Source organism: Nomascus leucogenys, chromosome 3 (assembly GCF_006542625.1).
Source record: "Nomascus leucogenys isolate Asia chromosome 3, Asia_NLE_v1, whole genome shotgun sequence".
NCBI classification, from domain to species: domain Eukaryota; kingdom Metazoa; phylum Chordata; class Mammalia; order Primates; family Hylobatidae; genus Nomascus; species Nomascus leucogenys.
In genome coordinates this window covers 48,216,214-48,239,384 of record NC_044383.1, presented here as the reverse complement: position 1 = coordinate 48,239,384, position 23,171 = coordinate 48,216,214, and the positions used below count along the sequence as shown (strand labels likewise).

The window sequence follows — 23,171 nt, the reverse complement described above, 5'->3', positions numbered from 1 at the left end:
ATTTAAGGAAATATTTGCACGATTGATCAGTCACTACTATCTTTTGCAGGCCTGAAATGCAGCATTTTGTGGTTTGGGTGCAGACTTTAGAATACTACAGAAAAAGTACAAATTGGGAAGTTTGCTTTCCCTTTTCCTCAGTGTAAACAATATGAAATCTGGCAAGTACAAATGCAAAGAAAATTTAGATTTTATTCCTGTGGGTTTTCTTTAAAATACTGTATCTCTATCCTCATTCCAATCAATAGATTTCAGGTTAAACAAAACTTGAAATACGAAACTCACCTAGCAAGAGAAAAAAAGAGTGGAATGAGGAAGGATTTGTGATTTTTAATTAACAATTATTTTAAAACCAAAATAATTAGAACTAAGTCTGCTTTGCATGCAGTAGTACTTAAGATACTGCAAATTATTTTGTTTGGTACAAAATCTGCATGTATTTGTTAACCGTATTTATGGGCACACATCCAGCTCCTGCCAATCACCAAGTACTTTGGAGTATTATTTTTGTGAATGATTTTCTTCCTTGTCCAAAAAATATTGACCATTTAGGTAGGTATTATTAATTTATTGGAAACTATTTTTGAAAGCAGTAATATAAGATTCACTCTCATTCTGCCATGATCGTTTGAGTTTATCAATGCAGAATATGTCTTTCTTTAAAGTTATTCTAGAGCTGATCAATATTGTCTTATATTTAGACACTGTCTTTTCTCTGATCATCTTTAAACATATCACACTTCCGTTCTTGTAGAACACACACATACGTACACACACACAAACCTCTAAGATCACAATCCCAAAATGTGTGTCTACTTATAACATTTCATGATATTAAATGTTAAATTTTATTTCAAAAACTATCACAGCCTAAAGACAAATATAATTTAAGCATTAAGATAGTACATTTCAGAAAATAAGCTAGTATTTTCATGTTACATTTTAGATACCTATCATTTGTCATTCCAAAAGATCCTTGCATTCTAGACTCTAGGATTAAACAGGGTAAAGGGTTATGCTTTTAAGAACTATAAGCTGAAATGATTTACTTCAATTCAATATAGAATATTTGTCAGTCAAGATAACAATCAATGTGTACAAAAATTTACATAAGAAGAGGAAAAATAAGCAGTGCAGCACTTTTAGAAAAATAATTAAAAGTTTCGTTGCATTTACAGGTAAGTGCCACACTGAGAATTTACAATACAGTAATTTACTGCAATCACAGGGGAGTTCCATAAAGAAACAAAGCTCTTACACTCCAGGTTTTTGGAAGGTGTTATTGGAATGCTTAACTGAAACCACAGAACTTGTATATATCCTTAGGATTGAGTTGATGAAGATCATAAAAGGTTTTCATAGCATCTATTATATAAAAGGAGTCCACTGCATTTGGATAGCTGGTTTAGTGTCTCTGACAAGTGTGAAGCCTAGAAGAATTACTGGCTTGCTGGTGATCTTTCTGTATCCGGCAAGACAGACCTTCTCCGCAGTAACAACGCTGGAATATTTCTAGCCCATGAGAGCCTTTTCTCCTATGCTTGGTACACACTTGACCTTCTTTCAGGACAGGTTTACAGATCTTGGACCAGAAGTGTCTAGCACAACACAATCCTGTGGCACAGTCTGATGACCGGAGACAGACAGAACCTTCTTGTCCTACGAAGGAGAAGACAGTAGGAAAAAAGTACATAGTTACTGTTAAACCTGCATCGTTTCACTAAAATAATTCAAAAGACATTTCTGATGTGCTAAGAATGGGTCTTAACATCCTTACCTTTGGTGTGATACATTTTTGAAGACAAGGTGGTTCTTCTGGAATACCCATCCAAGGTGCTATGATCATTACCAAAGCTTTCAGTGATGGTTTCCTCAATTTCTCCTCGGAAATGATTTTGATCAGAAGACACGCATATTCCTAAGGAAGCAGGAAATAGTGATTAACTTCATGGTTGTAATGCATTACTGCTAACAGCTGTGACAGTGGCAGTCTGTTATGCCAGCATCAACTTGAGATACTTCATTGCAGTGACATCATTTTAAACACAAGCCAAACTTCCTCTTTACTGTTAATGCAAAACTCTCCAGATGGACAGAAGCACCAATGTGTATACTGTATACAGTAAGTCATAGGTAATATCCCCAGTGTAGCCATTTAAAATACTTTCCCACCAACTGTGGTAGGGGCAAGTGAGATTTCTGCCCATTTTAATATTACCTTTGGGGTAAGAAAAAGAAACTCAATCGCTTTTAAGAATGTTCTTAAAAATAACTTCTCTGCCCCTGGTGCTATATGGGTCCTACCAGATTAAGTTAAGCAAATGCAATTCCAGCTGCCTGGAACATTGCACTCTCACCCACCAGTTACTTTACTGGGTAATTTCTATATTACAGATATTTACTTAGTTCATCCTGGAGTACTGCTGGGTCCTAAGGAGGGTCATCGCCCTGTTAGCTTATTTCTGGAGACCTCTTTAGCTGTCTAAATCCACCTTTTGAAAAATTAAAAGTTAGTGGATCTGTGGTTGGGGGGGAGGAGTACTTATATTAAGGCAGCAGAAGATAGAGGGAGGGGGAAGGATGGAGAAGTCAGGTTGTGAAGGTATCAAGATCTGTCTTAAAAATGGCCAATGCAGATAAAGCAGTCCTCTGGCTGACAACAGTTTCAGCAAAAATCAGGAGAGGCCAGTCTGGCAAAGCTGTGAGAATCACACTAAGAAAAATAAAAAAGACAGCTAAACGCCAAAGCTGGTTTCTTTGGTCTCTGTATGATCCCATTGTCCTCTCCATCATCCCCCTTCTCAAATTGACCTCAAGGTTGTCCGCAGACAAATTTTTATGGAAGGATCCACTACGAGGTGAGCCGTTGTATTGAATCATTGAGGGACACGGAGGAAGATAAGGACCTCAGAGACCTCCGAACTTCTCTCTTCTTCCCGATTAAACCCTTGCAATGAAGACACTTCAGCGGAATCCTGCATGCTGAACACCCATTTGCAGGCGGCGCCGCAGTGTTCTCAGGGCGGAGATTCCCCTCCCCCCCATTCATAGACGCTCAAAGGCTGGACAGTTTTAGTGTGAAAGGGAGCTTTCAGGACTCACCATTTTTGCAGTAATTCCCGGGGCAGCACATAGCGTGACGCATGCAGCGTTTTCGGCGCTTCCTGCAGGCGAGACAGATTTGCACGCCCGCGTCCCCTCCGCGGATGGGACTAGCGCAGTACTCATCAGTGCCGCACTCCTCGTCCTCTGCGCACGGGTACGGCTGTGGGAAGGGTTCGGGGAGAGGGTGAGGCATCCAGACGTCCAGGTACTCGCCCTCTTGGACTCGGGCGCTGATCACAGTCCCTATCTGTCCACCTCTCCAAAACCTGTTACTGCCCACTGCACTCAAATGCAGGGTTGCCAAATGCTCCCTGAACCGCACACATTCAGCACGTTCTACTCCCTCCTCTCCAAATAGGACCCTTTCAAGGTCAGAGCATCCTCTGATTGCCCGACCCCTCTCACCTGGTAGTTGTCAATGGTCTGGTACTTATTCCCGGCCGGGTACAGAATTCCCGGCGCCGCGCTGACTGCAGAGCCTGGGTGCCCTGCAGCGCCGCCCAGCGGTGGGGGCAGGTTCTTGATGGCGTTGGAATTGAGAACCGAGTTCAAGGTGGCGCTCACTCCCAGCAGAGGGTGGCCGCCGAGAGCCGCCGCTACCAGCGCGACAAAGACCCGGGTAGCTCCCGCTGCGCCCAGAGCCATCATCTCAGAAGGACTCAAGAGGGAGAAAGAAAGAGAAAATGACCGTCACTCTGCAAGCCTGGGTCCCCACGAAAGCGTGCCGGTTCGGCTGCACAGTCAGGGTCCGGGAGCCCCCTGCGGTCCCAGAGTCCTGACTGCAGGGAGCACAGAGCTCTGCGCCGCCACCGCCACCGCGGCTGCCTTTATACAGCGGGCCCGGAGCATTCCGGCCCCTTGGGAGGGAGACAACAAAGCCGGGATGGGATTTCAAAGCGCTGGGAGGGGCTGGGAGGGGGTGTGTTTGTGTACATGAAGGGGGGCCTTTGACAGTCTTCACCTCGCCCCTCCCTTGCTTGGTCGCTTGGCTGGCCCGGCTCACCTTCGGGGTGACGGCTACCAGAGAGCATTATAGCAGACGACTTTAATAAATGCAGGCGGCAGGAGGAACTCTGGAAACTTGGGTGCCCTTGCCTGGCAGTAACGGTTGAATTATCCGGATCTGAAATACTTTTCAGAGCCGAGGGGTGATACGCTCTCCAAAAGCACTTTTTGCTTCTCTCCCTTATGCCGATACTTGCTGACTGTGCACACAAGTCATATTCAGTATTAAATACAAACCGGTCTGTAATTCAATGGCTCTAGCAAGACGCCTCTGAGAGGGCCAGGTGGCGGGTGCAAGTTGCTCATTAACCCTTTAGAGTCGCAGTTTGCAGATCTGAGTTAGATCCCTGGCTTTAAGGTCCTTCAGTTGCCCTCTTCCCCCACCTCCCCCCGCCACTGCGAGAAAAATGTGCAAAGAGAAGGAAATTTGCACATCAAACGAGGGTAAGAAGGAAGAAGAGCTAATTCTCTTTTGATGGGAAGTTTAGAGAGAGAGGCGAGAGACTGGCGTTTAGAAATTAGATCGGGTTGGAGGGAAGAGGGAAATGACCATCCGATAATCAAACAATTTAATGTTGTTCTTTGAATCAGGGCAATCGCGGCAGTAGATGAACTTGATTAGGCAGACGCATGAGATCAAAGTGGCCGGGACCAAAGTGGACAGGGTCCAACGTGCCGGGTCAGTTGCCTTTCCCCCGTTCTCCCTTCTCAGTGGCGGACTAATGTGGGGAAATAAGAAACCCTTAGGGCTTAGCCCCTGATTTCCTCATTAGTATATCATATCGCAACGCTTCCCAACGCAGGGTTTGCTCCCAAGTCATACCTTGCACGGGACCACGCAATACCCCTTCTAGGGAGATAAGAAACTACCTTGAGGAGAAGAAGAGCTGAAAGTGAATTAGAAAGTGAATTTGACGTCATTGAAATTGGTGTGTAGATACAATACTGTAAGGCTGATGTATAAGAATGGTGTCATGCTTATAAATGGGAAATGATCTATTTAATTCAACAAAAACTTATTGGAAGCCCAGAGCCCTGGCGTTGGGCTGCCCTCTGGGTTGTTACCTTATTTATATTTTTTAAATTTTTTGGTGAGATGGGTGGTGGGGGGGAGGGCCACAGTGAATACAAATATTTATGAGACACAGTTCTCATTTTAAAGAATAAAGTTCTCTTTATTCTAATTACAGTAATAATAAAAGATGTAGTAATAAAATTATAGTAATAAATATAAAAATATATATAATTCTTTTAAAAACAGGTTGATATTATAAGTGTCAGAAAATAGGCAACTGTTTTGTGAGTTTGGAAAAGGGGGAGATGATTGAATAATCACTACTGAATTTTTAAAAAGTAAGATATATTTATTTTGTCCTCCTCTAAGCTGTATAGATTTAGGCTGTCTATAATGACTCCACAGGCTGACCTACTATAGTCAGAACTGGGGCCACCACCAAGTAAAGCCAGTGACAATCTTGAAGCAATAAAATCCTGAAGTTTAGTGGGGGAAGGAGTAATTAAAACACAATTTACCATGGTCTGTGTTCTAGTTCCTTCAGTTTCAAAGGTAATATTCAGAAGATCATCTAAACAATTCTTGAATGGTACTGTAGTTATACTAGTGTCCCTTCCATCCCAAATTCCATCTGTCCAGGAAATTATCCTGTCAAGGATCACTGCGTTAAGCACCTTCAGTGTACTAGGAAATCTGCAAGCTGTGTTAAGTTTGAATGACATTGAAATGTGGAGAAAAATCCGCCTGCCAATCAGAAGGCTGAAAATGTTTCTGTTTAGTCCTATTAACCTATTTAAATATTTCGAATCTAGAAATATATTTGTGCCACACTAAAGGCCAATCTCTTGCCTTTTTTTCTGAAGAGATAGTATATGATTAATACATTTAATGAACTTGGTTCATTAAAAGCTTGGCTTCACAAAAAAATCCATTGCCTGGGGCAAAAGAAAAGAAAGTGGAACAATTTAATCAACAAAAGGAAAATTCTGTTATAACAAAGAAGCTTGTTGCATAAATTCAACCTTGATCTCTGAACACATATCATATGTCTATTTATGTTTCAATATTCACTGAGTCTGGACAGAATCTGTGGTATTGAGTTAGGAGAGCTAAACCAAGCATAGAGTTTCAAGAGTGGGCTAGCTTCTACCTCCTTCCTCACCTTTCACATTGCTCCTGAAGTTGTCATGAGTTTAAAACTAATAATGATTTGGTCAGTAACTGAGTTCTTACTTTGTACTAAGCATTATACATGATATTGTGTGAAAAAAGATGAGTTCTCATATAATCTACCTTCAAATCATTTAGTGGGCAGAGGAGAGGTAACCTCACAAATTATTCAGGGGAGAAATTACATGGGTGGTCCTCAGAGAGGGCTAAGTACATAGCAAATCAAACCTTTGTTCCAAATGAGGAAATTTATTTTTTCAGTACTTTTTCTCCATTTGAAAATCCTTTCCAGGATGTGGTTTGTTCATTGGCAACAAGAGTGCAAGGTAGATAAAGAGGTACAGTAAAACTCATTGTCCCATCAGCAGCCAGTTAATATTCAGTGAGTACCCATTATTGGGAGCATATCTCACAATATGAAAGGCAGGCTTCTTGCCCTCAGAAAGCTTTCAGTCTGTGAGTAGTTGGGGAAATACAATATACTTACATGGGGCTGGGGGTAAAAATTTTTCCAACATCGATTATATTTTGGCAGATACTAGGTCATGGAGAAGCAAGAAAAAGGTACAGGAACTGTGACTAACATGTCTCAGGAAGGAGAGAGGGTTCTGGTGACTGTCTGAGTCTCTCTTACAGCTGGGTGACAGAGGAGGTGGGAGCCAGAGTAGGTGAATTTAGTTTATTAAACTGAGTTTGTTTAGTCTTGTAGGGAACCCTGCCTCCTATTCAATCTGGTATAAATATGATCATAATTAATGTAACAAATTTAATATTTTGTATTATATTTTTAAATAGGTGAAATATGCTTATCAGCATGGAATTGAACCTCATAACTCAGGAACAGCATAATAATACATGTCTTCTTTATATTTTAAGTGCTGGATGCCAGGCATAGAATATTTCTCAACCTTTTCATCCATGAGGGAGACAGACAAATATACTCCAAAACACTCCATGCTATTCACCAACCATTTTTCCATCTCTGTTATTTGTGACTGCTGATTTTTTTTTGCTTTATATATTCTTATATATTTTTTGAGACAGGATCTCATTCTGTCACTCAGGCTGGAGCACAGTGGTGCAATAATGGTTAACTGCAGCCTTGACCTCCCAGGCTCAAGCGGTTCTTCCACATCACCCCCCAGTAGCTGGGACTACCGCTGCATGCCACCACACCTGGCTAATTTTTAATTTTTTTTGTAGAAACAGGGTCTCACTATGTTGCCAGGCAGAGCTGGTCTCAAACTCTTAGGCTCAAGTGATCCTCCCACCTTGGCCCTCCCAAAGTGCTGGGATTACAGGCGTGAGACACCACGCCCAGTCTACTGGTGTATTTTTAATTCCCTTCTTTCCTCTTTTCTTTTTTCTCTCCCTCCTTCCCTACCTTAATTCTTTCCTTCTTTCTCTTGATCAAATCGAAAGAAGCAGATTTGTTGCCATATAATTTTACTTTGCTAAGAAAATACCGCATAAATATCATTCCTTATGGTGGGTGTTGCCAACATTTTTGTTAGTGTCAATCTTGAGTATAGCAGGGATTCCTCATTCCTGACGTTTTGTGAAAAATGATATGACTTTCTCATTGACTTTTAAAACAGTTTGGTCTTAATGTTCTTCATGATGTTAAAAGAACTTTTAGACCTGGTCCATGTTATGACTTCCCTGAGAGCTGGATTTTCTGCACTCCCCAGTACAAAGAGAAGGCAAGATTTGACCGTGATTACGTTTATTTGGGCAGTGGAGATGGCCAGCCCAGATAAATCACGCTCCGTGGTAGCTTTCTAACCAAGCTCAGAAGGTGTGTTTTACTGGAGCAAGTCACATCTTCTTTTTAAAAAAAGCTAATCTGAGAGTAGAGCCCGGAACCCAGAAACATTTGACTAAAACCCAGCGAAGATAGTGCCTACACCAGGTAGACATCTGCCTACCATCTTTTCTGAGGTCCTGACACTAAGAAAGGTCTGTGGTGGTGGGGTATAGGGAGTGCAATGTCCTCTTTGAGTCCCCTAAAGGATTTAACATCTCCAACCCTAAGGATAGGCCAGTGTCTGCAGAAAGCAGGATGTAGGATCCCATGAAACAGTCTCCGCATCTACAGAAAAACAATTTTCTTCCATGTCACTGGGTTCCTATTATTACCTCCTTTATAAGACAGATCTTCTCCCAGGGTATGGCCAAGAAAGCCATCGTACCAAGGAGTCAGGAGGCTAGGGATGGTACTCTGTATAGGGTGTCAGCCATAATCTGGCTCCTAAACATGAGAAAGCCATTTAACTCTTGGTGTGGTGCTGGCTTTTCTTTATAAAATGGGATGCAGGGGAGATGGAGAGGTTCTTTTTGATTACGAAAGTCTCTCTCTCTTTCTCTCTCTCTTTCTTTTCTTTTTCTTTCAGCACTGCCAAGGGAAGGCCTTCTGTACTCAGGTTAAATAAGAACATCCTGCAAGGAGTCTGTTCTTTTATGCAGCCTAAAGATCAAGTAATAATCATTGACATTGATAGTGAGTATGTCGATTTTGAAGAGACTGGCATGTAAGTATTAAGTGCCTGGAAATAAGGTGAATTACTTGGACCAGGCGACTTTCTAAAAAGTGTGTGTGTGTGTGTGTGTGTGTGCGCGTGTGTGTGTGTGTGGAGGTTGTTTTCCCATCACAAAATTGGTTGTAATATTTAAAGCTGATGTTTTCAGCTATCACTAATTCTCCAACTAGTGAATTGTAAAGGACCTTAAGGTGAAAAGTAGAAAGTGGGACCTTAAAAACACTTTAGTCTTGACACCCAGTCTTAGAAATGCTAAAGAGTGGAAGACGTAGGCTATTAAATAGAACTACTCACTTTTAGCGGGGAAGTGCAGGAGGGATGTATAATTAACTCGTGTAAGGATTCTTCATCGCCCTTAAGTTACAAAAATAAAATAATTTTCAGAGGAGTCTAGGAGTCCGTGGCAAGAGGCACGTCGGGGAACTACCTGTCGGGCCGACCTAGGGGCTTCCAAGCCTGAGTCCTTCCTCAAAGGCCCTGCCTCCAGCGCGGGCGCGTTTCCCGGCGCGTTTCCCAGCGCGCAGGCCCCGCGCCCTGCACCGCGCAGCATGGCGAATCCCCCATTGTTCACGCGCTCCCAGTGCCGGCTGCTCACGGTGGCTGCACTTGGGTGTCACAACCCGTCGCTAGCATACAGTAGTGTAAAATGAAGCTTGTTTAAAGACTCTCTTTGATGAGCGAAGATCAAACGGCCTGGGGACCCCCGGTCTTAATCAGACTTGAGCCAGGATGGCATTTTCACAAATAGTCCGTTTGCTCGGCTTTGAGCAGACTTTGTGCTCAGCACATTCATCCGGCTGCGGGGCGGGTAATCCCGGCTGAAGCCCCTTGCCTGGTCGCAAATCCATTCACACTACAATGGCTGCTGTTGGTTTGCTGTGTCAGTTCATGGGCAAATAAATACAGGGCCTTTCTGACTTAATTAGAGGCGGGTGAGGGGAAAGGCGATTGAGGGGAAGATTAAAGCTCTGAGGGACATCAGGCTCCGCTGTGTCTCCGGCGTCCGTGGGGGAGGTGGGAGAAACCCGCTCTTCTGCTGCCTCCTAGTGGAATTTCCGTAGAAGTTCTTAGCAGGGAAGAGAAAAGTATGTATTAATCCCGTAGTTACATTTATTTTCTGGGTCCAATTACTTGTATATTTTCATAACTCCCTATGCTGCAAACTCTCTAAAGCCAAATATATTTTGTCCTTCTTAATATTCCACATAATGTTTTGTTGAAAAATTAAATCTACACATGGTAGAATTAAAATGATAATGTCTGGTACTGTCACCACCATATACTTAAAAAATAAAAGGGAGCTGGGGTGCGATACTTAGGTTCTCATTAAATGTTTGAGTTTGGTTGAAATTCAAAGGCTCTACATTGCATTGCTGGATAAAAACGTCTGGGTCTCCAGGTTACTATGTTAATACATAATGCTATAGGGAAATGCTAAGCCAAACAAATATTAAGAAAGTTCAGACAATATAACTATTCAGGGAGAATGAAAATATAACAGAAAATGCTTTTTAAATTTATTTGGATAATAAAAATATTAGTAATCTCAGATTTACATTTTCAAAAGGAAGATAAAAACATTCAATAGTTTATGCAAAACAATAGTTATAATGTACTATTTAATAGTTTCACTTCATTTGAGTCCACATGATGTGCAAGGAGAAAAAGAACAGCAGGAAAATTAATAAAACAACATTGGAAGTGCAGGTGCTAACATAGCATATGTAGCTGTTAACATATATGTTAATGGCAGTTATGCATTTTATTGATAGCCGATATTTTAAACTAGACCCAATTTTGTTCTTCTATCTGATGTTTTTTGAAGAGTTCTGGCAGAAAAAAAGATTTCTATTTTTTTTAAAGATTTCTTTTAAAGAAGAAAAGGTCATGGAAGATGTGTAAGAAATGCTATCTCTAAACATTCAGTTCAATATGAGTTGTGTACTCAATTTGTAGCTATCAGTTAGATGCTAAGTAAAAAATTGTATACTATTATTTTAGGATTATATTCTAAAATCTATTTATAATGATGACTTTAAGAAGCACATCGACCTCAATCAAAACCTCTCAAAATGTCATTAGTATATTCATTATATTTGCCTACATTTCCTGATTGTGCTATTTTCTCCATCAGTATCTCCGTCCTCTCATAATATTACTGCAATCCAGCTGATTCTGTTTACCACAAGAATCGTATTCTTTAAAGTAAGCTCTAAGTTTGAAAAAGAAATGGAAAACATTTTGCAAATACCAACAGCTTTGTGAATTCACCAGAGCCACAAGCTTGCTTAGGAGCTATGCAAACATTGAGGCAGAGAGTAGAGTGGTGAATTAGCTTTCTATTAGGGGCATATTCTCCTATGCCTTCCTGCTAATACCATTTACTAGTATCATTTACACTGTCTAAGAATTTTAGAAGGGAACTGTGGCTAGAGCTGTGAAGTCTAAAGTTTTAAAATGCATGTTTTCTTTGTATTCAGAGTTCCTGATTTGCAGGCAAAGTCCTAAACTTGTTTGAAAAATTACTTTGCTAGGGTTTAATTCACAGCTGAGATTAGAAAAATAAGTAAGTAAATAAATAAGTGGAACTTTCTTACAAGTATGTAAGGAATAGGAGAGAAACAGATTTTTTTCCTGTTTTTATTGTCATTGAAAGGCAAATATTAGTCAATTAAAGGTGCTTTTCTTTTCCTTAAAAAAAAAAAATCTACTGAGGCCAGGCGTGGTGGCTCATGCCGATAATCACACTTTGGGAGGCTGAATCAGGAGGATTGCATGGGCCTAGGAGTTCAAAACCAGCCTAGGCAACATAGTGAGACCCCATCTCTACTAAAAATAAAAAATTAGCCGGATGAGACTACACACCTGTAGTCTCAGCTACTTGGGAGGCTGAGGCGGGAGGATTGCTTAAGCCCAGGAGGTGAAGGCTGCAGTGAGCCATGTTTGCACCACTGCACTCCAGCCTGAGTGAGAGAGTAAGATCCAATCTCTTAAAAAAAAAATCTAGGCTGAGTGTGGTGGCTCACGACTGTAATCCCAGTATTTTGGGAGGCTGCGGCGGGTGGATCACCTGAGGTCAGGAGTTCGAGACCTGCCTGGCCAACATGGTGAAACCCTGTCTCTACTAAAAATACAAAAAAATTAGCTGGGCATGGTGGCTCATGCCTGTAAGCCTAGCTACTCAGGAGGCTGAGGCAGGAGAATTGTTTGAACCCGGGAGGTGGAGGTTGCAGTGAGCCGAGACCACACCATTGCACTCCAGCCTGGGCAACAAGAACCAACCTCCATCTCAAAAAAAAAAAAAAAAAAAATCTACTAACTCTGCAGGTCCAAGAGCTCTGATGTGCAAGGGTAGGAGAAGATGGAGTCCCTGATCAAGAAGAGAGAGATTTTTCCCTTCCTTCTCCTTTTTGTTCAGGCCCCCAATGGACTGGATGATGACTGCTCACATTGGAGAGGACAGACCTTCTTTACTCAATCTAATAATTCAAGCGCAAATCTTTTCTGGAAACACCCTTAGAGGCACAACCAGGGATACTATTTCACCAGAGATGTGGGTATCCCTGAACCCAATCAAGTTAACATATAAAATTAATCATCAAAGACAATTTCAAGTGAAAACTGTGACTCCACTGACCATGGAGATGGGAAGATGTGCTCACAATTATACAGTACTTTCACCATATAGAAACAATTTTTTTCTTCCAAGACAGAGTCTTGCTCTGTCACCCAGGCTGCAGCGTAGTGGTGCAATCATAGCTTACTTCAAACTCAAACTCCTGAACTCGGGTGATCCACCTGCCCCAGCCTCACAAAGCACTGGGAATACAAGCATAGTTAGAACTACAGATGCATGCCCCCAGGCCCAGATAATTAAAAATGATTTTTTTAATAGAGACAGCATCTTACTATGTTGCCTGGGCTGGCCTTGAACTCCTGGCCTCAAGTGATCCTCCAGCCTCAGCCTCCCAAAACACTGAGATTACAGGTATGAGACACTGCACTGAGCCCCATACAGATACAATTGATATAAATAATTTCAAGAGCATATGCAATAGTACAATGAAGTAATATACTTAGGTAGTAATAAGTTTTGAGTATATATTTTGGGTATATATTTTATAGAATTTTGTAACATTTATATACTATTATTTTAATATACTTTAATTGTAAGTTTATGTCATTTAAGTTTTAAAAATTGTAGTCCTTGAATATTGACTTTTGTATATATCCCTTGTCCCAGGTGGCTATTAAACCAAAGCTCAACTTCGACAGACTCGAGAAATGTTCTCAAAGCAAATAAAGTTTTAGTGGCCCACTTCCCTGGTTCCCACATTCCCTTAGATTTTGACTTGGCTTTTTCTTAGTATGTTGCCAACTTTTTGAGATTTTTAAGAGAGAGAGAGGGATGTAACATACACACATACACACACACATGCACACACACATACATATACATATACATATGTAGTAGCAGTTTAAATTTTCAGTAAGAGAGTTGATTCAAATAACCGAATCTTGTCATTTCCCCCAAAATAAAAGTTTCTGACTTAAAAAATTATATAAATGTTGTCACACTGTATTACGCAATTTTTTCATTTAGCATTGTTTCTGAAATTTATCCATGTTAAATTTAACTAATGCATTTATATTCACTTTCATATACTATTCTATTGTTTGAATACACCAGACTTAATGGTCTATTATCCAGGTAATGGACAGTTTGACTTCTAAATTTTTTACTGTTTCAAAATCCTTCTGAAGATATGCTGATATATATATATATCTCTATCTCTCCTAGTGAATGTCTATGAACTTTTTTTCTAGGAAATACACCAATGAAAAGAAGTGTTCAGTTATAGGATACAGACATTTTCAACTTTGTTAACTATTGGAAAATTATTCTTCCAATTTGTAAAAATTCCCATTTGTAACAGCAGTATATGAAAATTTTACATTGCTCTACATTCTAACCAATATTTTGCTACTTTTAAACTTTAATTTGCAAATCTGACAAATAAAAATGTTTTATTTTATTGAAGTCCTAAAGGTGTTTTTATCAAAATCCTAAAGGTGTTTTCATGAAACGTGACCATATGGTTTTAATATTTATGTAGAATAAAAGGACTCTAACGTGCTAAAACAATTTTAAAGACAAAAAGCTAGGGGGATGGAGGGAGGGAGTGTGGGGGGATACTCCATAAGATATAAATAATATTTATAAACCATGTTAATTGAGCCAATTTGATAGTACTGCATAGAGTGGCAAATATGCCAATGGAATATTAAATACATATTAAATTATATTATATTTCTACATATACATGTGCATACATAGATGTGTATATATACACGTGTATACATAGATGTGTATGTATATACATGTGTATACATAGATGTGTATATATACACATATATGATATACACACGTATACATATACATAAATACATATGGGTGGTTTAACATTAGACTATGTTAAACCGATATGTAAAACGAATAATATTGTAACCTTTCTGGCTGAATCAGAATTAGAAATCTGGAGTCTGTGGAGCCTACTCCCTGCATGTCCCCTTTTCCTAATCCAGGTACTCCCCTCCCTATTCCATCCTGGTAGACGCTGAGACATTACTTCAGTGTCCTGAAGCTCTATGGAGAACTGAACTTCAAAATCATCAGCTCATTGCAAGCCTTTCCTTTCTGATCAGAGATTGGCAACCTTTTCTGGAAAGGCCCAGATAGTAAATATTTTAGGCTTTACCTGCCATGCAGCCTCTAGCTTACTACTCAAGTGTTGCTGTAACGTGAAAGCAGCTTTAGAAAATATGCTTGTTCCAATAAAACTTTATTTACAAAAACAGGCTGAGACAAATTTGGCTGGTGTATCATAGTTTGCCAGCCCCTGGAGGGAGGATGTAAGTAAAGGAACTTAAAAGCATAGAGTTTTATTACCAAAAATAAATCTAACAATCTTCTTATGGGTCAGGAAACCAAGGCCCTAAATAATTCACTTCAATTTACATAGTAATTTGTGGCACATGTAATTAGCAAAGGGTTACACAGAAGACATTTAGAATTATAGTTAAGGTGGTATCTTGTTCCTATTCCAACTTGCTTTTATTGTAAAATCTCTCCACTCTCACCTCTTTCCAGGAACCTTGAAGAATCATGTTCTTCCTAGGAATTACAAATCCCTCGATTCCATGTCTAACATAATTTCTACTGGCCTCTTTGCTTCTCATGCTTTAGTACCAGTGCTTCTGAATTTGAAAGTCTTCATGCAAATTGCCCAAGTAAATCATTGCACCAATCTTAGATGGTCTGGACTCTTAAAATATTTCCTTCCATTACTCTCTTAAAATGTACCTTTGCTATGTCAGGTTTGAGGTAGTTTCTGTCAGAAGATTGGGCATTTGGGTGAATTCAAGTCTTCTCTGCAGTTTTTACTGCCTGTGACTCAGGGTCTAAAGATTTATTCTGTTATTTTCTGCCTGTTATTTTCTACAGTGATAAATCACCTTGCAGAGGCTAGGGCAGGCCTCATCTTTCTTTTGTATGTGACAGTTGTATCAGTCGGAATAGGCGAAATCCTGATGAAATAGACAAAGCCGAAATCTTAGTGGTTCAAAACAATATATTCCACTGTAAAGCCTTTGCGAATTGGTGAGGGGCGCCACTCCTGCTCATCACTGTCCTTACTCTGCTTCTGAAGCTGAGAGGGCAGCCACTGTTGAGGAAATGATGATCACAACATCACAGGGAAAGGAGAATGTAATAAAGCAAGAACTGGCTCTTAAAACTTCCGTTTGCAGTGACAAGGCTCACCTTTCAATGGCCAAAGCAAGTTGAAAAGCCAAACCTGACTTACATGGCACAGAAAAGTACCCCGGGGAGGGAAATCAGACATTGATGAACTGTGGCCAAAATCCAGCTGAGCCAGAAGCTCAGGTCACCAGTATCATTTCTCCCCAGAGGACTGAGTCCTCCTGCAAATTCACTCCTAGTATCCTGCCCCGATGTACCAGATGCCAGAGGTGGGTATACATATCTATTTTTGGCTTTGCAAATCAAGACATGGGTCTATTCCTTAACAAAAAGTAGCTTATTATTAATAGGCCATTTTCATATGTTAATTGAAAGGACACTTCTATGGGTGGAATATAAATGCCATTTAACATTTCTGAGAGCATTTATAGGCTTTGGATGTCCACGATTCTTTACAGTTTTTTTTTCTGTTTACCTCATTTACCCCACCATTCCTGAAATGTTTCTCCGTGGATCCTTTTCTCCTGCTTCTATCTCATAGAGATGTATATTCCCATCAAAATACACTAAGGGGCTGGTTAAAAATTCAGATTCCTGGGTTATACCTCAAAATAACTTTGGATTATCCTAGAAACCTATGTTTTTATATTATTTCCCAGATACATCTTATGACAGTAATGTTTGAAAAACACTTGCTCAGATCCTATGCCTAGAGCTTGTCCATGAATTTTTATAAAATCTGTGGCCAGACTTTTGGGTTGTTAGAGATGCCTTGTTTTCCTTTTTCTTCTTTCTATAATTTTTTTTGCACAAGTTTGAGGCTTAACCTGTTTGGCTTTGCTAATGGGCATGTAGATAGATAGATTTGTCTTTTGTTCCATAGACTCACCTTGGATAAAAAACAGCTGCCAGTGATAAATATTACTGTTTTATCAATTTATGGGACTTTTTGAGTTAGAAAGGAGAAGTCTGGGGACAAGAGGAAAACTCTCAATATGACTCTCAATTAAAAAAATGTTAGCGTGAAATTAACTGGGCATGGTGATGTGCACCTGTAGTCCTAGATACTTGGTAGGTCAAGGCAGGAGGGTCCCTTGAGCCCAGAAAGTCAAGGCTGCAGTTAGCTGAGATTGTGCCATTGCATTCCAGCCTGGGTGACAGAGTGAGGCCCTGTCTCAAACACCACCCACCCACACAAAAGAAACATTAATGTGGTGCCCTGTATTATGAGCATGACACACAGGGCTATAAATAAGAATCTAAAGGTAGGTCTGCAGGTGTAACATTGTAATATTTGCACTTGGGTATCATTTGGGTGATCACACAATCAATCCATTTATCTCAAATTTAGAATTGATTCCTATTGTCATTCTGGAAAAATTGCACACTGATTTATTCCCATTGAAATTAGTATGCACAAGATGTGAGTGATGTACATGCAACATCATCCCCATCACTGACGTCTCCTCCTCCCCATCCTTCTAATGATTGTGTTGATCTGCATGTGCCTCCCAAAACTGTGCAATTAGTACAAAAAAAAAAAACCCCTTTCATGATCAAGAAGAACATTCTTAGATTAAGGGTATGAAAAATCATATAACTTAAAGGATGGATGGTAAAAGCTTATATTACAGTTCTATTTGCAGAAGAAATGAAATTACTGGATGAGCAATCGTGACATAGTATTTTTTCAAGTGGTTTTATTGACTTTATCTGAAAAAGTTAACTGGACTGAATTTCTAGTTTTCATCAAACAAGGGTTTTCAACTCGCTGTCACTGGCAATGTGAGGTCAAAAAGACAAAAACAATATAATTGAGAGACTCTTCATGCTGCAGCCAGTTTTCATGTGTGCATCATTTACTGCAGAGAAGGACAAAGGGATGTAGAAAGAATATGTTTAGGCTTTGGAGAGTTGAATTTGTTGTAATCATATTTTTCCCCAAATGTTTCTTCTTTGTGCATATGATGAAGCCAAGGAATCAGGTGAAAAATCCTTGGACAAAGACTCATGAAGTTGCTCTTCATATGAAATCATTTCCTCCTAGGACGTAGTAATATACAAGAATCGTCCCTTTGTTTTGCCTAGTACAGAGTTTGACTAGGGATAGCCCAAAAAGGGACTGTGTGGTGGTCGTCCTCAGAAATCTGCTAATTTCTGAGTTTGTGTGAATATCTATATTCACTTTGCTTTTCACACTGGATGGCCCAACATTATTCCTATGAATTCTTTAAAACCAATATGTTGGATTAGTTTTATATTAGATTCTAGTATATTATTTCATGAAGAATGCTTGGATTATAGGTATTTCATACTTTGCTACGGTGACATTCTACAACAGCACTACCTGGTATTTCATCTAGTATGATATACCAATTCTATTCTTGGAATCTTGTCTGGAATTAAACATCAACTAAGTTCAAAAGTAATTATTTTTTTATTTCAACTCTATAAAGTATACAACAGGCACTCAGCAATTACAGCTGCAGGAAAAATACAGAGCAAATCAAAGCAGGTTAAGTTTATGAAAAAGTTTTTAATCTACATCAAAAGAGTGCAAGTGGTCAATGACCATTTGATGACAGTTTGTTGCATTCTGACTAACAAAGAACTCTTTCATGTAGAACAAATTGTAAGAGGACAATCAAATAACCATAGCTGTAAGAATACAAAAGAACTGACCAGTTGTAAAAACATCATACATTGAAATAAATTTGATAGATGATGCTTAAAGAAATGTCCCTTTGCTCAGAAAGCCCCAACCTCTGAGTCATTGCCAAGGTCCCAGAGCTCTGTCTGTTGATGCAGGGGCAGAGAGGAGGGCTAACAACACACTTCCAATGTTTTGCTTTCTAGGTCTGTTGAAAACTTGCCTCGTAAATGATTTGCATATACAAGAACTCAGAGAAAGCATCCTGTTTTGTTGAGAGGTGCACCAAGTGACTTTTTCATCATTGGTTTCATAACGAGGTGTGGTTAGCAGTCATTTCCAATTTTTCTTTTGGGTTGGACCATTGTCAATGGAGTCTATAAAATGAGATATGTTAGAACTTGACTGCACTAATTTATTTTTACAGAATCTGCACAGCTTAGCAAAACAGGAATACCTGTATACAGACTGATAGAATGTCATATATTAATTTGACCTGCACATACATGTATACATTTCACAGAAATGACGCTGTATCTCATTAACAGATACACAGCTCTGGTACATTTAACAGAAATAAGAGAACAACTTCATCATTTCTGTAATTCATCAATATTATATAATAAAGGCTTATAAATTGTTAGCAGAAAGAACTGTAAAACGCAGCAAGCTAAGAAAGGACAACATTTTGAGGTGTGTTTGTCTTTGTCATGCAGCATAACACCAAATTTGTTTTTTTAATAGGATGCCATGAATTTAAGGCACTTGCAACAATGCCAGATAGCCAGGTCATGTTCTAAACTATGGGACAGATGAATAACAGTACAGTCGACATAATTTTCAATAATACTGACAATTATGACATTAATTCAAGTCTACTTGGACCTAAAAACATTATTCAATACAAATAAAATGAAATAATAATGCTGTGAAACACTAAAAAAAGTTCTATGTACCACAAAATATCACACAAAAATATCTATTTACATAAATATTTGTCTGTGGTCCTATTGTGAAAGAAAACGTTGTTATGGATAATGCACAGATCACCTCTATTGTATGAAATCAGTTCTAATATCCTTATTTTCAATATGGTAGTTGACTTCATTAAATTTGTTTACCATCAGTTCAGTCATTTAGAAATGAAACAGGAAAAATTCAATAGTTGAGTTTATTACTACACATGTGTAATTCACATGTGTATTCTACAATTTTAGGTAAAAATTATGACTTGTAAAGAATATAATCAAAATATATTTGTTTTGAATGCCACATAGATCTGATTCATGTCTTAATAAGAAAGAAGATATAAACATAAAAAGCAGGTATAGTGTTTTTCCAGAAATTATTTTTTCGAATATATTCAATGTATCTTAGTTGTTTTAATGTTGCTTCCCTTGGCAGTTTCAGTTTTCCTGTGAGTCAAGACACACAGAAAGCCCTTATTTCCCATACTCAACACATTAACAAGAAAATCATATAACAAATCAAACAAGTTGGCACTATTCTAACTTATCCAGATGTTCTTTAGTGTAAGAAAATAGAGGGGCTGTGAAAAATTCAGAAATAAAGTGAGATGCATTTTATGGAACTGACCATGAATTTTAGCCCTAGAGTCTTCATTAAGACAAGATTTAAATCCTAAAAATTCAACGTTGACAAAATTAGATGAACGTTTTCTGTTGGTACATCTTGGAAGATGTAGTTTACCTTTATTTTGTGGTGATTGCTTCAGACATCAAATGCAATGCTATGGGTGAAATGAACAAAGATGCGTAACAAGTGGGAGAAACAATCTACAGTTACATTGTGCTGAATGCTACTTCTTCCTTCTCCATTGAACTTATTCATATTGGTTGTCTTAGACTTGAACCACAGTTCCAAAATCCATAGTAAGTGCTAAGCTCTGGGACTTTGGGGATTTTTAAAACGTTATAGGAGCAGATTCTCCTTCCAAATAACAAGGTAAATTTAGTATTCTAGCAAGTCTTTAGCAAGCCTAAACCACATTGTCTTTCAACAAAAATTACTGAACATTCACTATAATGTTGGAATTATATATTTTTAAATACCCAATTAAAAATATAAAACTCTTGAAATAACATTCATAGCTAGATTTTAGGTTGATATGTTTAATTTTATATTCTAAAATCTGTAGAAAACAGTGGATATCTTGGGGAATAGACCAATTTGGAGAAACTGTAAGGGAGGGAAAACTCCAAAAATACAAGAATAACAATATTTTAGGATTAAAGTTTTCATTGAAGTTTATTCCCTTTTCATTTTATCCTCCAAAATTTTAAGAATATTATATTTTTATAAGATACCATATTCTAATGTAGTTTTGAGTAAGAACAATTCAAGCAAAATTTATAATATTTGCCTTCTTAGTTAAGGTGTAATGATCTAATTGGACTTTTTCTTCCAGAAATGTAGACATTTGATTGATTAAAAAGAAAACTCTACTGAAAAAAAAAAGCAAGCCTCAATTCAATATACCAAATTCACACACAAGGCCAGAACAGAATGACAGCTTGAAAGCTTCTATATTTTTCTTCATAGGTATGATGCAATTGTGTCAGGAAATGCTTCCAAATGGCTGAGTTACTTATGACAGCTAATAATAGTCAACTGGCCTTCCAGTGAAGGATTCAGTTTAATTTGTGGATTCTTTTCTCCATGTGAATAAAGTAAATCAGCTTGACATTTTCAAATCTAGTCTTTTTAGGTAGTATGAAATCGCAGAATTGTAGTAATTCTATTCTATTTAAAATTTATTTTTAAAAAATCAGGTTCCTGTTTTCCTCTGTACTGCTTTCTTAGTTAGACAAGCGTACAGACTCAGCTTATTCACAAAAAGGTAATCGACACCTGGCCAGGTTCTTGTTTTGTTCTTTGACCTCAAATAAGTAATGTTCCAGGTCTGGTAAACCTGTAAATCTTAACAACTTTGACTTTGGGCTTTCTTTGTCTTTTCTAGTTCTTTTATTTTTGTTTTTCATTCTTGTTTTTTTGTTTGTTTTTTGGTTCAGGCCTAAGACAAGAAGCTAGTTCAAATAGGTTTATAATCACCTTTGTCTCTCAACTCTAGACTGACTATGTTGTATAAGTGAAATTGGACAGGAGTTTGGTTTAATAACTTTAGTGAAAATGCTTGAGTTTCTGGCTACACATATAATGATTTGAATTTGTGTTGTCTGTTCAGACACTGACATTTACAGATGAAAGATATACATAGCACCTATATAGTTTTTATTTAATTTTTGGATGGGTTTTAATCCCTCCCCACTCCACCCTACCCCAAGGGTTTATTTTTATAAAAGGGAATACTTTAAGCCTCAGTTTGAGGGTATGTTAGGTAAAACCAATTGGCTGCTAGTCATTTACTTCCAGGACCATCTTTAAGCACAATATTTTAAAAAATATGAAATGATTTTGTGAATTGCTTTTTTTCCCACTCTGTCATGCCAATTTATCAAAAAAAAACAAACAAATATCATGCATTATTTTTCAGTCCTCCGTGAAAACTCATATATACCTACTATGAGAGGTCTCAGCAGAATCTATAGCAGTTGTGCTTTTATCATATCAATTTTTAAAATCTGTCAGAAAGAAAAGGTAACATTCAGTCTTGTCATCAGCACTGCTGGGAAATAAAATCATGAAACTTCTAGCACTGGTGTGACATGAACTCTGTGACCAACAGATGTGTGGTCCTCTTTTGTATGGTATATACACCGGCCTGTAGTAATAGATCCCACAGCCTTCCCCTTAAGAAAGGGAATAGCCCAGTTTCTGTACCATCGTAATCTATTGTACCCAATATATTATTCTTTCATCTTCTTGAATATTCTAGCAAGGTACAGACTCTTATACTAGATTGAAGTGTTTCCTACAGTCTTTCAAATTATAATCAGAGCAAAGCAAGGTCATTGCAACAATAGAAAACATCTCTTTACTGGTGAAAGGCTTTGCTTCAGGACCACCATGTCAACTGCTATTTTAGGTTCAAACAGAAAACATGTAAAGAGCACTATTGTCATCTAAGCAATAAGTCCTAATGCCACTGTAGTTACTGGAGCAGCATCGATCAAAGGCATCATGGTGACCCCGAGCACTAATCTTCTCTCTTTCCCTCAGGTTTGCTGGCAGCTGTGTCTCAGAAAAAGCTGTCTTCAGCAAGGCAGAAGCAGGTAAGAGAAATACATTAGAAGTCTATATCCCATCCTGAGTTGTCATCAGGTGGTGGTTCATCATTGTCCTCAGGGAAACTGTCAAAATTGCTTGTGTCTGTGGGTGATGCAACCTGTAAAAAATGGACAGGATTTTTTTAGTGGATTTTTTTTTAGTGGAATTCCAAGCTGGAATTTTTAAGTGCATTCTGTATTTATTCCCTATTAGTGACTATTTTGTTGAGTATCTACTATGTAGTAGGTATTGAGGGTCACAGTGGTGAGTACAAATAGACATGGCTCTTATCCTCGGAGAGTTTATACCATTGTGAGTAATAAATTGTGTGATTAAAACAAATAATCACAAAAATCTTTCTATATAATAAACTTTGGCTAGAGCTATGGAAACAAAGATGCCATGAAAGTATAAGAGTGATCATGTAGGCCCAGCGCGGTGGCTCACGTCTGTAATCCCAGCACTTGGGAGGCCGAGGTGGGAGGATCACTTGAGGTCGGGAATTTAAGACCAGCCTGGCCAACGTGGTGAAACTCTGTCTCTACTAAAAATACCAAAACTAGCTGGGCGTGGTGGCACCTGCCTATAATCCCAGCTACTCAGGAGGCTGAGGCAGGAGAGTTGCTTGAACCCTGGAGGCAGGGGTTGCAGTGAGCCAAGATCACACCACTGCACTCCAGCCTGGGTGACAGATTAAGACTCCATTTCAAAAAAAAAAAAAAAAAAAAGAGTGAT

At 38.8% G+C, this 23,171-nt stretch overlaps 2 protein-coding genes and 1 long non-coding RNA gene across 4 annotated transcripts in view; 1 reads left to right on the top strand and 2 right to left on the bottom strand.

The window, feature by feature from the left end:
• Positions 1–553: 553 nt before the first annotated feature.
• On the bottom strand, positions 554–3,936 carry DKK1 (dickkopf WNT signaling pathway inhibitor 1). The gene is given in 4 exon segments (NM_001280085.1): positions 554–1,659; positions 1,778–1,918; positions 3,103–3,265; positions 3,511–3,936. Coding segments are annotated over 4 exon segments (801 nt in total). The 5' UTR covers positions 3,754–3,936; the 3' UTR covers positions 554–1,405.
• Positions 3,937–4,057: 121 nt separating this feature from the next.
• Positions 4,058–20,726, top strand: LOC105739522. The gene is made up of 6 exons (XR_001115451.2): positions 4,058–4,554; positions 4,702–4,789; positions 8,689–8,826; positions 14,987–15,126; positions 15,546–15,867; positions 18,455–20,726. It is a non-coding gene; the product is annotated as an uncharacterized LOC105739522 (long non-coding RNA).
• Positions 18,017–23,171, bottom strand: part of PRKG1 (protein kinase cGMP-dependent 1) — a 1,320,572-nt gene continuing 1,315,417 nt past the window's right edge. For both annotated transcript variants that reach the window (XM_003255150.4, XM_003255149.3), the window contains exon 18: positions 18,017–22,554. In XM_003255150.4, the coding sequence (XP_003255198.1) occupies positions 22,456–22,554 (99 nt within the window). In that variant the 3' untranslated portion in view covers positions 18,017–22,455. The remainder of the gene's footprint in view (positions 22,555–23,171) is intronic.